At 31.7% G+C, this 16867-nt stretch overlaps 1 protein-coding gene across 4 annotated transcripts in view; it reads right to left on the bottom strand.

Annotated features, from left to right (window-relative positions):
• The window catches only part of LOC126738557 (dynactin subunit 1), a 40076-nt gene that overhangs the window by 11634 nt on the left and 11575 nt on the right, over positions 1-16867 (bottom strand). For all 4 annotated transcript variants that reach the window (XM_050443937.1, XM_050443938.1, XM_050443939.1 and 1 more), the window contains 7 exons: positions 15199-15461; positions 14940-15146; positions 14678-14885; positions 6502-6791; positions 6113-6439; positions 2964-3204; positions 2709-2905 (listed from right to left, as the gene is read on the bottom strand). In XM_050443937.1, the coding sequence (XP_050299894.1) occupies positions 2709-2905; positions 2964-3204; positions 6113-6439; positions 6502-6791; positions 14678-14885; positions 14940-15146; positions 15199-15461 (1733 nt within the window). The remainder of the gene's footprint in view (positions 1-2708; positions 2906-2963; positions 3205-6112; positions 6440-6501; positions 6792-14677; positions 14886-14939; positions 15147-15198; positions 15462-16867) is intronic.

The raw sequence follows: 16867 nt of genomic DNA, 5'->3' as shown, positions 1-16867 counted from the left end.
ACAAGTAGCACATCTTGCAGTGGAGTAGGAAGCCTGGGTAAAAAATATACTTTAAGACGTCTTCTGCATGTTTATTTTTATTTGAAAAAATAGCCTGCTTATCCTGCTAGTCTTGGACATTCTCAGAGATTACTAAAATAGGAATCTCTTGTAGACATTCATTAAATATATCTTTGTAAGGCCTCTTAAATTTATTGAAAATAGCCACCTATTATGCTATTTCTAAACTGTAAATGATAAAGTGACAATATTCGTGGCTTAATTATTATTTAAGTACGAACGCGCTATCTATGCAATAACGTGTGAAACTCCCTTCGCCTGATATAATCATCCGGAAAATTTTCTTGGGTTTTCTTTAGTTTCTAACATCAGAATATGTGGCCTTATTGCGAGATTTGGGTGCTAAGGCTAAGAATATTCAGTTAAAGTATCCACCTCATAAATAAAATTGATGTGCCTTTCCGATTTGTCATATTTTTAACTGCAAGAAAGATACCAAGCATGGGAAGTTTTCAAATTTCAGACATCCGATGTCTTCAAATTAATTTTATCAACTTATAGATTATGCAAGTCACAAATATAACATGTATAGCCTGTTCTCGGGCGTCTAAGAGAATGAAGTAAAAAGATGTACCTATAATACCTGAAATTTGTAGGCATGTGGACTAATAGTATAGAGAGTCGAACATGAAATGATTATACGACTTGAATCTAATCTTGATCTATATCTTGCCTTTGCAGTTAAAGGCAATGCTAATTCTTCACAAATGAAATCTAAATGTTATTATCGTCAAGACATCGAAAACTTTAGTATATTTTTTAGTTTTTAAATTTTGATGCTCGCCATACAAGAAGATATCAATAGTCAGGTTATAATTAATAACTTATGCGCAATTAATGCATGGGGCAGGTTTATATTAAATTTTAAGAATGGTCACTCTTTCACCGTCTTTGTAGAAACTTTGAATAGAACACCAATCTTTTGGAAGCTTAAATGTACCAAATTTGACAATAAACTCTTCAAAATTTTACTTATTTTAAGGGCTTTTGACAAACTTAGTTTATCAATATTTTTAACCTTTTCATCTTTACTTAACCTGGTATTTACATTTTTCTTAATACCCGGTACACTTTTTTTTTGAGCAAGGGGTTTAAAAAATCTAAGGTAAAATCTTGAACTCTTGTTGTTAACTCTAGCTGTGATATCAAGAAACCCACCAACAATAAATTGTACATCTAAATATTATAGTCTATTTCAAATATTTAGAGAGTAATAAAACCCTTTTAAGTACGCGAGAGCGTACAGGGTGACCCTCCAATGATGTATGCCACTTTTCATATTGTCATAGTTTGCATTACGAAATTAATTCTTTTTTCGGAGTACAGGCAGTACCACCCGAGTTTGCCCGATTTTTAGTTGGTTTATGAGCATTCTCTATTTTGATTAAACTCTGATCTGTTTGATCCATTTTTTCTATTTTTATACACTACGACTAACATCAAATACTAACATGTTGAACACTTTTGAAGTAACTCGGTGTTTTTATTACCAGGCCTATTTATTTATTTACATCCGCTAGGTCACCTGGTAGAAGCACAATGAAGTTTACAATATATATATATATATATATATATATATCTACCAAATTAGTATTTTAAATATTATGCTAATTTGTGTTACATTTAAAAGTCGCACCTGCCTGTACCTTTCTTATAGTGTTCAAGCCCTACCGTTTTTCCTCGCTTTATTCATTAACTAGGTACTAAATTTATCCATAGTCTAAGTTTATTTAGGTTCATCTATGAGAAGGTCCATTTTGTAATCATCCATAAGTAGAGTCCATGGGATGACCACAAAACTCTCGGAAATGTACATTTCATTACTCTCTACCTATTTGAAATATAGTATAGGTACAAAATATGAGCACTAGAAACACCTAAATAGTTTCGATTTTTTTAAAAAATATATTTATATTATAATACAAATTAATTACGAAACATCAAATAATTTACAGTATTCAAAGAATTTCTATTAAGAAAAACCCTTATTCCTTTTATAGGGTTGATTTTGGTTCGAGTCCCAGACCTGCTCGTTTGTGTGTTTGTAAATTCACAAAGCTTTGTTTAAATTCCGCCAGCATTCTGAACGTATACTATTAGCTTTGTAGTCTCAAAATTCTTATTAGAAAATATTGTGTAGGAACTCACACAAATATGAAAAGATATGATCAAGGTAAAAACTAAATTTAACCATTTCTTTTCCCCCGTAAGATCAAATAACTTTTATTTGAAGCTTTTTCTCCTTAAACGTAATGTTATGCAGGTATTAGGCTGGGTTAAATTAAATGGACCACCAACGAACTCTATAGCGAATCTTTTGATATCCCCTGGATAAATATACTTCAATCAAATAGATTGGCTCTTCGAAAAACCCAAAATATGATTAAGCTTTATTACTAAAAACCTAAGATTGATTGAATCAAACGTCTTTGAGTAATGAAGCAGCACCAAAACTGGAACGTTGCCTAGACCTATGTTTTTAAAAATATTATTGGTTTCTTTAAGAAGTGTTGTCACTGTACCACCTCTAAATTATTACCGTGTACTTGGAAATAATTGGTCCTTTTGGGAATAATGAAATAGGTAACTTATCTTCAATTATTCACAACAATATAGATTACTTATAAAAAATTTGTATGTATACATACCTTTTCCTCTTTGCTGAGAATAAATTGTGCCTCGTTATCTTGCAACACCTTAGCAAAAGCGGTAGTTTGACTCAAAAGAAGTGCGAGGGAAGCCTTGATACTTTGAATGGGACCCAAGTCGTCTTCTTGATAAACCCTGTCACTGGCATTCATCGCTATTTCTTTCAATTTTTCTTCTGACAAACCTTTTTCATTTTCTATAAAAAAAATCGGCGTTATATCGGTTAATATTATGATACTATTAAAAACATATACCTCCACTTGTAGCCAAAGCTAGACTGGCAGGTTTAGCAATATGATACATAGTTTTTAGTATTTTGCCCGCATGTTGGTAACATTGGCTTAAACTGTCTATAACAGCTTGATCTAAACCTAAATTGGTTACGTTTACATCGGTGGGTAAGCGACGCTTGGCTAGTTTAAGCTGTTGTTGGATTTGTTCGGATGTGCTGATGACGTGTTGAGCTAAGAGGCAGATGTCACCCACACTTCCGCTCTAAACAGAATAATGTATTATATATAAATACAAATCTCGAAATTTGAAACTATTATATTAGCAAAGGTAAAAACACAAAGTCCCTCCCTGTCTCATTAAATATATAAAATTTTGGTAAGCTACACTAGAATATCAATAAGTGTACATAAAAATTTAATAATAAAAAATAAAATTAAAAAGGACTTAATTCAATCTAATTTCTATTAAAAAAACATCTAGTTTCTCTTTAAAATAAGATAAAATCACGATGTAATCCTTTTAAAAGCTGACACGGCTAATTGCCCCTACTAGTTCCTTTTTCTCTAAAGTCAAAAAAACCCTTGATAAGTGTAGTCTAACTCTAAATAATTTTTTCACACTAAAAAGAAAAAAATATATCCTATGAATCCTAGAACTCCTGTCCTCTACGGCCTTCCTAAAATCCACAAATCCAATTTCCCTATTAAACCAGTAGCGTTGTTTGTGAACTCCTTGTTACAAATTTTCAGTCGGGTTAAATAATAATAAGACGTTTATTACCCAAAAAAAAAGTTACAAAAATACTAATCAAGGTAAATAAATACATTCAGGCAACTAAAAGGCCTTTTATTCACATTTCCAGGAATCTACTACAAATGAGGACGCCCTGGGCTTCTGTTGAAGCCTGGCAATATTAAAATATAAATTTTATAGTAAATATTTTAATATTGCCAGTTGAATTATAATAAATACTAGTTAAGCTAAAATACACACTGAGAAAAGGATATGGTAAAGGAGAGGGGCAGGGATATGGCATATTAGTATCAATACTACTTATATATGCGATAGTTTTAGTAAAAAAAGACAAATACGTATTTTCACACTAATATAGTTATACTTGATTTAATAAAAAAAAATTCATATTATAGGTTTGTGTATTTTAATAGGCAATATTCGTATGCCTAATCTCAAGGCTTATTGGAGTAATAATATTCTGTATTATCACCCTATATTTGGACAAACTACGTGCAGAAATAGGTTTGAATGTATACTTCGTTGCCTTCGACGTTTATTATCCTGGAGAAAACTTATCTTTAGATGAAGCGTTACTATTATGGCGAGGCTGTTTACTATTAAGACCATATATTCCACTAAAAAAAGCTAAATTTGGAACAAAAATCTATGAATTGTGTACTCCTGATGGTTTCATCTTGAATTTTTTTATATATTGTGGAAGAGACGGTTAGTAATGAAAATGGTCATGCTTATAGTGTTGTATATAAGTTGTTACAAAATTAATTGGGAAAAGGGAACACAGTTTACATGAACAACTATTATAACAGTGTGCAATTAGCCGCTTCGCTTTATAGAGACCAGACACACGTTGCCGGAACTCTTAGGAAAAATCGTAAAGGTAATCCAAAATGTGTAATTGCCAAAAATCTAAAAAAAGGAGAATCTGTTTTTGCCAGGAACAATAATATATTGGTGCAAAAATGGAAAGACAAACGAGATGTCTTAACAATATCCACTAAACATAATGCTTCATTCAAAGAGGTTAAGTCTAAAAATGAAAAATTAGTAAATAAGCCTTTTACTATTGTAGATTATAATTGCAATATGTTGGGTGTAGATAGATCAGACCAATGATCTCCTACTATTCTTCTCCTCGGAAGACGTTACGATGGTATATCAAATTATTTTTTCATGTAATGGATATTTCAATTTGGAATGCTTGCTTTTTACATAACAGAACTCATTCTAGTGAAATGAATTACTTAGAGTTTAGAAATGATCTTGACAAAAAATTACTGAATGCTGATACCATAATAAATGTGCTTCCATTTAATAACAAAACATTTTCCTAAAAAACTGGATAAAAGAATAAGATGCCGAGTATGTAGCACTAAAAAGCTGCGAAAAGAAACTTTTTATTTCTGCGGAATTTGTAAGACAAATAATGGATTACCCATTGGCCTATGTGTTGATGAATGTTTTAAAATTTTTCATGAAAAATTATAAATTATATCTTTTGGATTTGAAATTTTGTTTTTTTATTCAACCATTACTATATAATTACATTCCTTTCACTAAATACATATAACATGTGGTCCTTTAGATATCCCTAGACCAGCGTTGCAAATATGCGTCACGTTGAAAAATTACTTATTTTGCTTTATTTCAATGCTATAAATATAATATTAAAAAATCCGATGCCATTTAAAGTCATTTCATAAGAAAAAATTCCATGGCCTGTGGAACAAGATTTTCTTCTTAAGCTCCGGTAGCGAACGTGTTAATAAACGGATCTTACATAGGAGGCCATATTCAAATTGAGAGTGAACAGGAGAACAGTATACAACTTTCGTTATATCAATTGGAAACTCACCTTTCAATGTAATCTGGAAAATATTGTCATTAAAATGAATGCTTTCATTAAAAATTACCTCAAGGTCTCTAACTAGATTTTTGTAGTTTGGGTTAACATTATTCATGAAATAGTACACATGAGTTGTATTCTTTATTACCTTTAGAAAAACTAATATAAGAGCATTTATTGATATTTAATGTAGTATTATTCTTTATACTCCAGTCCTATAACCTGTCAATATTCTTTTGCAATATATTACATCTGCAGGAAACTAACGATTCAAGATTCTCACAAATATCATTTATATTATAAATAGATTAAATAGTAGTGGTGTCGTAATAAAAACAGTGGTCAGATTAATCCATTTATATAAATTATATATAATGATTAATTTGTATTTGATCAGTTTCACTCCACCTGTATGAGATTGTTTATCAGGTTTTTCCTATATACTTTCTTTTAATATTTAATTTATGATTATAGAACGTCATCATTTAACGTTTATTAGAATCAATATTTACAAATAAATGCAAAAAAAATATGATCTATTGCACCCCAAAGTAATACAAAAAGACTTACCTCAGAAAGACACCTTACTACAGCGGCGTCAATACTAAACCCATCAACGGCACAAAGCAACAGTTTCACATAATCGCTACTCAACTGGTTCTGGTTCAGTTTCTCTTCACCTCCAAGCAAAACAGGATAAAGTGTTTTAAAATAATTAAAACACTTCTCTAAGGATTCTAGGGACACATTTTCATCCAACTGGTCGCGTTTTACCAAATCTACGAAACCGTCAACGATTTTCTCCTGGGCGGCCATTTCTGGATACGTTGAACCCACTTTTAGAAGGGTTTCCGGTTTACATGTGTTTAGGCTATAGTAGTATTGATGTAAAATAGTCTAAAGGAAAATGAAATACAATAAATTTTATGAAAATAATTTTTTTAGTGATTTCAACTGACCTGTAAAGCAAATATGAAATAACTCATCCTACATCGGAACGAATACTGTTCCACCACGTGTCCCTTTAAAACACCCGCTCGATCCACTTTATCCGCTGTCGGAAATTTATCTTTAATTTGTCCCAGTAAGATTTCAGATTTGTGAATTAATCGCGGGATTAATAAAAGAACTAAAACTGCGTCGTGATCCCCACCCCGATTCATAAAAGAATCCGGCATATAGGAGCTTAAATATTTTATGTGCTGTTGCAGCTGCTGTACGTCGATGCTACGAAGTTCTAAGTCAATCGCTATAATTAGGAAAATACTTGTTGATAAACTTTAGTAATCTATATACTCCCTAGTAATTATAGCCGGTATAATATTATTAGGAAAGTTGGCCTATTTAAAATATTATTACTATTTAGAGTATTTCAAAAATTGCTGCGCAAAATTTTATAAGTGTTATTAAAAAAAACTTAAAACAAGAATTAATCCTATATCTCATCTCATCGATCGTGCGCTTGCCTTTGGCAAAGCAAATATTAGTCGTATATGAGGTTTGTCAAAAAATTTAACCTTTATTTTTGATAATGACCACAATTTGTAGCGGGGTTTCTGCCGCAAATTACTTTACGTCTAACAAAAGTAGACCCCTCTAACTTTGGCGATCCAAAGTATCTGTCGACTCCTCAATCTTTGCTCTATGAGTGTATACAGAAAAAAAGGAAAATCGACAGAAAATGCCTCGATTGTCATTTAAAGTCATTAAAAGAGCTTAGAGTCGCGTATTGTCTCTTCGCTAAGCTTTTAAAAAGTGGGGAAATCAGGTAGTGATTTAACAATTATTATGACAACTTAATACTATAACAGGTCTTTACGCTTAAATATAAGAAAATTATTTCTTAAAACCTGCCAATCCACGAGATCCCAAATCAAGCTCCACGATCTAGTACAGACAGTTTATCGATAGAAATGTATCGCAAATACTAGCATTTTATATATAGATGGTTATGGAAGCGGGTGACATTCGAGTTGTTAACATTTGTTAACTCGCTTTATAACGCTCTGTTAACATTTGAGCGGTAATTAAGCATCGCATCAACCCGGTTATTACTTGCCTTACAAAATCGAAGAAAGATAAGTCCAAGTGATAATTATTAAACGGGTCTACGGCTTGCCCTATAAAACCGAAGAAAGATAGGTCCAAACTGCAGTCCCAAAAGAAAATAAAGCGGAACGAGGCGGAGCGGTAGTAATAACTGTCAATAACAAAAGGTGATAATATAGAGTAAAAAAAACTTAATTTTAGTCCTCAAAACCAGGTAATTTTAGGTGAAAACAGGAGGACATGTGTTGACTACATGTGTCCAAGAAAACCGGGTCTTTCCGGAAAACTATGGGAACTGTTCCATAGTTGATTAGGCTTAATGCACAGCTTAATGTCCCTTCTTTTAGGAGTCCTTTCTAAGGTATGTAAGCTTTAGAACTTGTATAAAAGGAGATGTAAGCCTAAACTGTAATAACTGAAAAATATACATTCTAGTAAATAAAAACTATCAATTCTAGGCATTCAGTGCTCCTCATTGCCCTAAGAATAACTAGAACTGAAAATGACTAAGAGCAGGTATCACAACACGGTTGACGGAGGACTGGTTACAACCCATTAGAAATCTAACCTATCCTGGGTACTAATTAGTCTAGAAACCTCTTTAAATTGCTTTATCCATGTTATTGCATAGTTGCAAGTTACCTACAACCCATAGGTAAATTTGAAATACACTTCACTTTTAGGTAAATTATTCATTCCGGAATCAAATGTTAACAGTTCAAAACTATCTGAATTCTCTGAATAAATATATTAAATATTTTAAAAATAATTAACACCCTGTATACATTTGGTACACACAGAATTTGTTTTCTAGGTAAGTATTAATATTTTAGAACATTGAATGCCTACAATACGCTTAGTTGCAAACCATAGGCGAGATTATTGAGTTCATCTCTCAGATAAATTATTTTATAACAGCTAAAAAATATATTCATTAAAATTTTGTTTTCGTTGCTAACTAATAATATATACTTTGAGACTAATCAACAAACTTTTCAGAAGTTTATAATGCAAGTATGCAATGTTGCCACTTCGTGTTCTTTTCTCGATATTTTTGCTATTTATTATATTTGATAGGTGTGTGAATTTAGCGTCCGATCGATATCCAGCAACCAAATTCGAGAACGCAGCATATGTCGTTTACCAGCAGCGTATTTATAGTCTGCACCCGTTGTTATTTAATTGATATAATGTCTGTATCTCCTATAATTCTCAAGGAATTTTAATAATTTTTTATCCAGATGTTACCAATTAATAACTAAATCGATTTATGGTGGTTACAAACCTCTACAAACTAAGTTTTTTTTTTTTGTGAAAATTAATTAAAAAGTCAAATGTTAAAGAAATAAAAAAGGCTTAATTCCCAAAGGATTTGGATAACTTTTTTTAACATATAATAAATATTTAAACCGAATTAAGATGACTGCAAACCCCTACAAATGAAAAAGTTTTTTGATAAAAAATTACTGAATTGTGACCACTTAACTCGCATGTGAAAGCAACGATTTGAATTTCCTTTTTCCAAATATGTTACCCACTTTAAATTTAATACTAATACTATATGAAAGCTATATTATCCAAACAACGAGTGCAGTTGACAAATAAGTTTATCGAGAGAATATTTCCCGAAGAAATTTACATCGTTGCCGTTTTGTAAATTCTTTAAATCACCAAATTTCCACCGATTAGTATAAATATAGTACAAGATAGCTTTGGTTATTAAACGAATTTCACTTTTTCTTTTGCTTTTTAATAAAGAATGCAATTCAGTTTCTGCTAATTACAATAATTCATTATATCGCTTTATTTTATTTAGTTAAAAATGACTAATCACTGCAACATAGAATACCAAGCATGTTTATCAACAAAATATCCCCTCTGCCCCCTGTGTAGATGTTGCGCTTAATCCAAAACAGCCAATATTTATTCTAGTGTATTCAATATTATAAGCCTAATATTATAGCTTGTAGACTTAATATAAGCTGATAACATATTGATTAAGTATGTGATATTAATTTCTAGTTCTGCTATAAATCGACGGGTTTTTGACAAAACATCGTAAGCCACAAAAAGTCCATAAATTGCTTTTTTTGGACAAACTGTTGCTTACGATAAAATACACATTAGTAGTACTTTCCATGTCTATAATATTCACTATTAACGGCCTAAAATGAATATTTACTTGATCGTAACCACCAATTATTTCCAGACGCTTTTTAAAATGTCAATACTTTTATCGTATGCGCCAACGAGACGGGTGCATTCGACACAATCGTCATTCGACATAATGGACATTCGCCACAATACCCGCGAAATATTTTAAACGTATGATCGGTTGGGTCTTTTAAACGTCAGCCAATTTTTATTCGAAATAGCTGTAGTGTTGTCATCTAACACAAAATAGGGTTAGGTATAGGTATATTATTTTGTTTTACATTCGAGTCGTGCTTACAATAATTAGTTTATATTTATCGATAGTTTGCCAAAAGTTATTAATTTGTGAGTTGCGAGTTCTTCAGTATATCTGAAACTTTAAGATATAATTACAAAGGACCTGGGATGATACTTCCTGATACTGATTAAGAAACACTATAACAAACTTTGTGTAATTTTTTACTTGGCCTCCTATCCTGTGATTCTTCTTTTTAGAACATTAAATACCTGCATTATACTTATTGTGAAGTGAAGAGGAATTTGACGCCAAAAAAACGTACCATCACTTGGGAAAGTGCAAGTTTTTTTGTGTAAAATTGTGGCAAACAAAGTTCCATTTGACTTGCATAGGTGTGGTGTTTATAGTGTTTATATAGATAGTGTTTATATTTACTACTTTTGACTAATAAACTTGAAAAAGTGCAATTTAGGATAATTTGCTGGAGAAACTGAATGATTTTGATGAAGTCATATGCCTCCGAGAATATTTGGATTATAAACTATAGTGTGTCAGCTTAAATATAACATACTGAATAACCAAAAGGACTGTAATAGACTATACAGTTTTTAATTTACTTATACACACACCTATTGCTATCAAGTAATTTGTGACTAACATTATTTTTGAATTGGTGTCGTAAAAAAGTGCAATGAGTTATTAGTTAATAATATTTATATGTAGGAAAAGAAACAGGTTCTTAGAGAATATCATATATTACAGCCTTATTTATATTGAGCCAAGTTTTCATTCATATTGTTGAGTTTTGTCAGGGCTGGAATGTATACAAATTACGGTAACAGTTTACTATCTTATCGAACGCCGTTTTTTTGTACGAATTTAAAAAATTAAACAGTTACAAAAGTTAATGTATGTCGTATTTATTATAAATTCGTTGTCGGAGACTCATTTTTCAATCATTTGAAAAAAGAAAATAAAAAATATTAAAATTTTACCCCTGTTCGTTTTTTTTTTTGCGCATCAGTTTTTCTTATGAAAAATGATTATTCACCCAACAGGTCCAGCACCTTTTTATATAAAAAAAAATTACTGCCAATCCAGCTCAGCCCCAACCAACCCAACCCAGCCCAATACAACTCAACCCAACCATTAAATAGGAAACATATACTAAAAAGAATAATAAGACAGCTATTAAAATTAGTTTTGTTTTTTAATTATTTTTTTTAACGATTTAATGAATGGTATCATTATTCGATCACCTAAAAAAATAGTATATTACCTGTAAAATAATAGCGCGGGCAGCCCGATAATTCAGTGTCTCGAAAGTTTTTTTCGGTACGTATTCTGGTAAGTGATTTCCGATTTGTTGTTTCTCTCGTCTCAACATAATCGAGTATTTCCGAGCGGTGTATTATGTGTCGAGGTTACCCTGTTCGGGCGCTCGCGGAGTCGCTTCGGGGGTAGCTTCGGGAGTGTGTCGAATGTCCATTGTGTTATTTGCCTGTTTTCCTGCGCCAACATGTTTCTGACAAAAGATCGTATGCGCCCCGTAAAATCGCGATGGTTACGATTTTGTTATTGTCGCTTACGATAATTTTTTTACCCCCACTCGTCGCCTAACGGCGGTACAATCTTGTAAAGACACGTTTATTTTGTCATTCCACTAGTTTTCATGGTATTACAAGATGCATTACCGTCCGTTTACGCAATAGTTATCAGCAAATTATTATCAGTTTATTTACCCAATTTGCTCTGGTAATCCATTCCTAACTTACTTTTGCTGCATTTGCGTACAAAATGTAAATAGTGTCAATTTTAAGGCCATTTTTTCTTAAATTAGAAGATTTTTAACATTTTGCAGTGTCTTTGTATCAAAAATTCGTGTTTAAGATTAAAAAGTTTGTTTTACATTTTTTTCTATTATAAAAGTTGTTTTTTTTTTATTTAGATGGCCCATTCAAGGGCTATCTAAGTTGGCTAAGGGCTACCTAAGAGGCTACCGCATACCCATGATGGCATTAAAAGATGTCGACGCGGCAACTCAAAATAATCCTACAAATCATGCAGAATCAGAGAATTATTTGCAAAATGAATATGCTCTTTTAAGTCCAGTACAATGCAGTAATAGCATTGAAGCAGAAGATCTAGATCCTAGGAGTATGGGTTTTGAACAAGATCAGGCAAATACATCTTTTTTTGATATTGATAATATTCCGATAATAATGGTGGATGATTTTTCTGCAGCAGTTGACATCGCAACGGACAACGTTCCACTTAAGCCTGTAAATTTAAATGATCTGGGGGAAACTGCTAATAATGCTTCTTTTATTCGTAATATTGAAAAACCAATCATGCCAAATAAATTGGTAGACTATTCATCCAGTTCAGAATCAAAAAACGATAAAAATAAAACTCCTAAAAAAAATAGACGCGACTCTGAAGAATATTCTTTTCATATAGAAAAAGATTCCGATATGAGCTTTTCTGATTCAGAAATATCAGATCGCAGAGATGATATCACCCCAGACATTGTAGGAAGCGCAGGCATAAAGAAAACTAAAAAGATATAAAAAAAATAGTAAAACAAACAGAAAAAGCATTAGGGGCTGGAAAAATGGTCCAAGAAAATCCTTGCAAAAATAAAAGGTGTCAAAATGGATGTGCAGCAAAACTAACGGAACAAGAGCGACAGGAGATATTCGAATATTATTGGAGTTTAGACAGTCGTTCCAAACAAAGGGTTCGGCTTCTATCATGCATAAAAGAACGGGAAGTAAAAAGAAGACGAGTAAATGACGTTAACCTTAGTAGAAGTAATAAAATCTTCATTTACACAATAAAATGGAACGAAAAGGAAATTAAGGTTTGCCAACAATTTATTCTAAAAACCCTTTGCATCTCACAGATGACTTTACGCTATACTAAAGAAAATGCAGTAACTGGAATATTTCCCAAAGTCGATCAAAGAAGCAGACACAACCCACCTCATAAAACTTCAATTGAAGACAAAAATGAAGTTCATGACTTTATTAAAAAGTTACCCGCAGTTGCATCACATTATTGCAAATCAAGCACAACAGTCTCGCAAAGTAAAAACTAATGTATCACTAAGAGTATTCAGGAAAATTTTCAATAATGACTTTAATATTGGGTTTCACCTTCCCAAAAAGGATAAATGTTCTTTGCGAATCTAGAAAAGACAAAGACGACAAATTCAGTGAAGCAGATGAAGTGAAGTACCAATTTCATATCAAAGAAAAAGATGAGTGCAAACAAAACTTTTTAGCAGACCAACAGATCGCAAAACAGGATGATAGTTTTCTGTGTGCAAGTTTCGACCTTCAAAAAGTTTTAAATACACCTCATGGCGATAACATGCTTCTATACTATTCACGAAAGTATTCATTTTACAACTAAACGGTTTATGAAAGCGGAACAATAAAAGCTTATTACTATTTATGGGGTGAAGTAGATGGAAACCGAGGCACTATCGAAATTTTCACCGTTCTTTATAAATATTTACTGGAAATTGATAATGATCGCAAAAACGTAAAAACAATTGCACTATATTGCTATAGCTGCACTGGTCAGAATAAAAATAAGGCCATGCTTATAAGCTGCTAACATCCGTCATATTAAAATAACCTTCCTTTTACCTGGACATACTTATATGCCAGTAGATACAGTCCATGCCACAATAGAAAGATTTACTCGCAGGAGAGTTATCTGGGCACCCTCAGAATGGCCAACCATAATTACAAATTCGAGAATTCACCCTGAACCTTTTAAAGTTATAAGCATGAAACATTCTGATTTTCTGTCATGGAAATCAGTAAGTGAAAATTATTTACAAAGTAATAGTAAATTTATCAATGGAAAAAAATTTCAAATCAGTCAAGTAAGAATCGTATTTATGAACAAAGGAGAAGACACACTAAAAATTAAGCATTCTTATTTCGATACAGCCGAAATTTGTGTTTTGCCTATTTCAAGTGGAGTTCCTAAAGGTGTGTTAAAATAATTCATACCTACGAACACATACTATTATTTTAAATATTATTTTTTCTCATTTCATAGGTACAAGATCAAAAGTGTTACAAAAAAAACTGGAACCGGTTTACAAAAACCCATTAGAAATTTCCTTTCCAAAGTTTCAAAACCTAATGGAACTATGCAATAAGCGCATTATACCAAAAAAATTTGCGGACGAGTATAAAAAATTTGAAGCCAAGGCCGAAGTTCCATATATTTTAGCTGAAACAGACGACGAAGAGCAAAACGACGATCTTTAATATTTTTTTTTTCATACAGTTATTATATTAATACGGTTTTTGAATACATAATTTATGTTTAATAAAGAATTTTATATTACCCGTTTTAAAAATTTAAATCCGAAAAAACATCGTTAGCTCCATCATAACTCTATCGTCACCCACAAATAAATAATTGACAATTTAAAAAAGGTATTGACAAAATATTGTAAGCGACAAATATACCCGAAAGATTGTAAAATTTTACAAAAAATTAATATTTGAAGTTATCTAAATTACTTTAGGAGTTCAGAAAAAAAAACAAATTTTATTAAAAAATAAAAAAATAGAAGAAAAAAACATTCCTTGTAAAATTAAAAGTCGCTTACTTTTGTCAAAAACCCATCGATATTGTGAATATAGAATAGACATCAAACTACTTACCTTTTGTATGGGCTTTGGTTTCAGTAAACATCTTCTTAAAATCAACGATTTCTGGTAAAGATTTAATCGGTTTGCTGGTTTCTTTTTCAAGCTGAGCCTGCAGGTTTATCGATTGATCTTGTAGCTGTTGCACCAATCCTCTAAATTTGTTAATCGTTGATTCTCTATCTGCAATGGTTTCTAATGCGGCGTCTCTTTCTCGTTTTGCCTTGAAAAAATTAAAAATATTAGTTCTCAACTAATTGTAAATCTTTCAATTTACCTCTCTGATAGCAGCCATGGCCATATCCAATTCCTCCCTTAAATCCGCTTCCAATTCTGCATTACTTTCCACCAATTGATCATTCATATCCTGCAACGCCTCCAATTCTCTCACCTCCTCCTCCAACTCGGCCACTTTTTCTTCCAGAGTTAATTTTTGCTCTCCTAATATCACCACCATCTCCTCTGCCCCCAAGGCCGCATCAACCTGAAACATTCAAACCATTTTTTCCTATTAAGCCAATAAGTAAAACACTAACTTGTTCTTGCAGATCAGCAACTTGTCTCTCCATATCCTCTAACCTAGAACTAAGTTTTTCTTTAGTTTTTCCAAGCTCAGTGATTTCAGATTGTTTTTGATCCATTTCCTTGATAAGTTTTTGGTATTCGTGTTTATCGTGCGCAGAAAGATCCCGGAGTTTCACCAAAGTCTCTCTGAGTCGCGCGTTTTGTTGCTGAAGCTGTTTCATTTCGTAAGCAGATATTCCTTGATCGTCTGAGACACCTGTACTCGTACCTAAAGCTAAATGATGGAATCAATTAATATCTGTATGTATATCACAATCACCTACCAAACAATTTTAGTTTAATTACATCTTTAACACCGGTTGCTCCGAAGCTCTCTTAATAAAGCTGTTTACTTCAACACCTGAATAATATATACATTTTATGTCATAATACCCAAGCAACACAGCACAACGTTAAATTAATTTCATTCCGCAATTTTTTAGTAGATTTTTGATAAATTTATTAACCATATACGGTCAAGGTATATTTATTAAACTGTAGAGTATACGTCTATGATATACTATTCTCTTTATAAAAGCGATAAAATTTCGGCATTTGAAAAAAAATTGACACTGGATTTACATATCTAGTTTTTCAACTCTATGGCTACACCTCAAATATTTGGTGAAATGCCTTCGATAGCATGCGTATAGCATCTTGAGCGCATTAAAAATTTTAAATGTAAATATCTCGACAAGGGTTAATCGAAGCGAAATTTTTGACGTACACTTTTTTTAGGCAAAACTTTTTGCACAATACATAATTTAAATAAAAAATGGCTTAAAAAATTATTTAGCATAATTAAATAAAAAGTTACGAAGAAAAAATCAAAAATCAAAATGGTAGTTGTGAGAAATTATTATCGACATGAAAAGGATCTTTTACATGGAAAGGATATATATTTTAACATAAACTTGAATGAAGGTTTTCACAAGATGGATTTTCATAATTTATTTTTCCCTAAGACAGAAGGCTGTTGTCAAACCAAAACTATTTCCCAATTACCTATTATTGTATAAGGATTTTATAAATGGGAAGTTTTTTTGATTTGGCAACAGCTGTCAATCTTAAGGAATAATAAATTGCGAAGTAAATCCATCATGTAGAGGACGTATATAATATACCAAATTTAAGTCTATACAGGGTGATGTACTATAGGAGATACGAGGACGGTTAAATTAGAAAAAAGTTGCAAATTTTGATGCTTATTATAAATCCTTTTACAGCGTGGCAAAATGTTTATTAGTTCGTGAATTACAGGGTGATTGATAAAGACGTCAAATTTTATTTTAATTATTTCCAAAACTATTAATTTTAAAAACTTACTTTTAATTATAAAGTTTTATAATTTCTTGTGCTCTACAAAACTTCACCTTTAATTTTTTTTATAACGTTTGTGATCTTGGCAACGGCTATCAACTTCTTTTTTTTTAATACGGAGCTGCATTTTTATAACTGATTACATTTTTAAAAGTGTTTTTTATTCCCTTTAAAATGATTGATCTCATTCATACGTTTCCGAACGTTACGATTATTACAATATTATTATTACCATTCGACGTATTGTTATAATACCATAACCATCAACAGTATTACAATTTATCTTTAATGCGGGCCTTAATTTTTTTTAACTGTAAATTA

This window comes from Anthonomus grandis, chromosome 7 (assembly GCF_022605725.1).
Source record: "Anthonomus grandis grandis chromosome 7, icAntGran1.3, whole genome shotgun sequence".
Classification (NCBI taxonomy): Eukaryota; Metazoa; Arthropoda; class Insecta; order Coleoptera; family Curculionidae; genus Anthonomus; species Anthonomus grandis.
The sequence above is the reverse complement of the archived record's forward strand: the minus strand, read 5'-3'. Positions and strand labels throughout refer to the sequence as shown.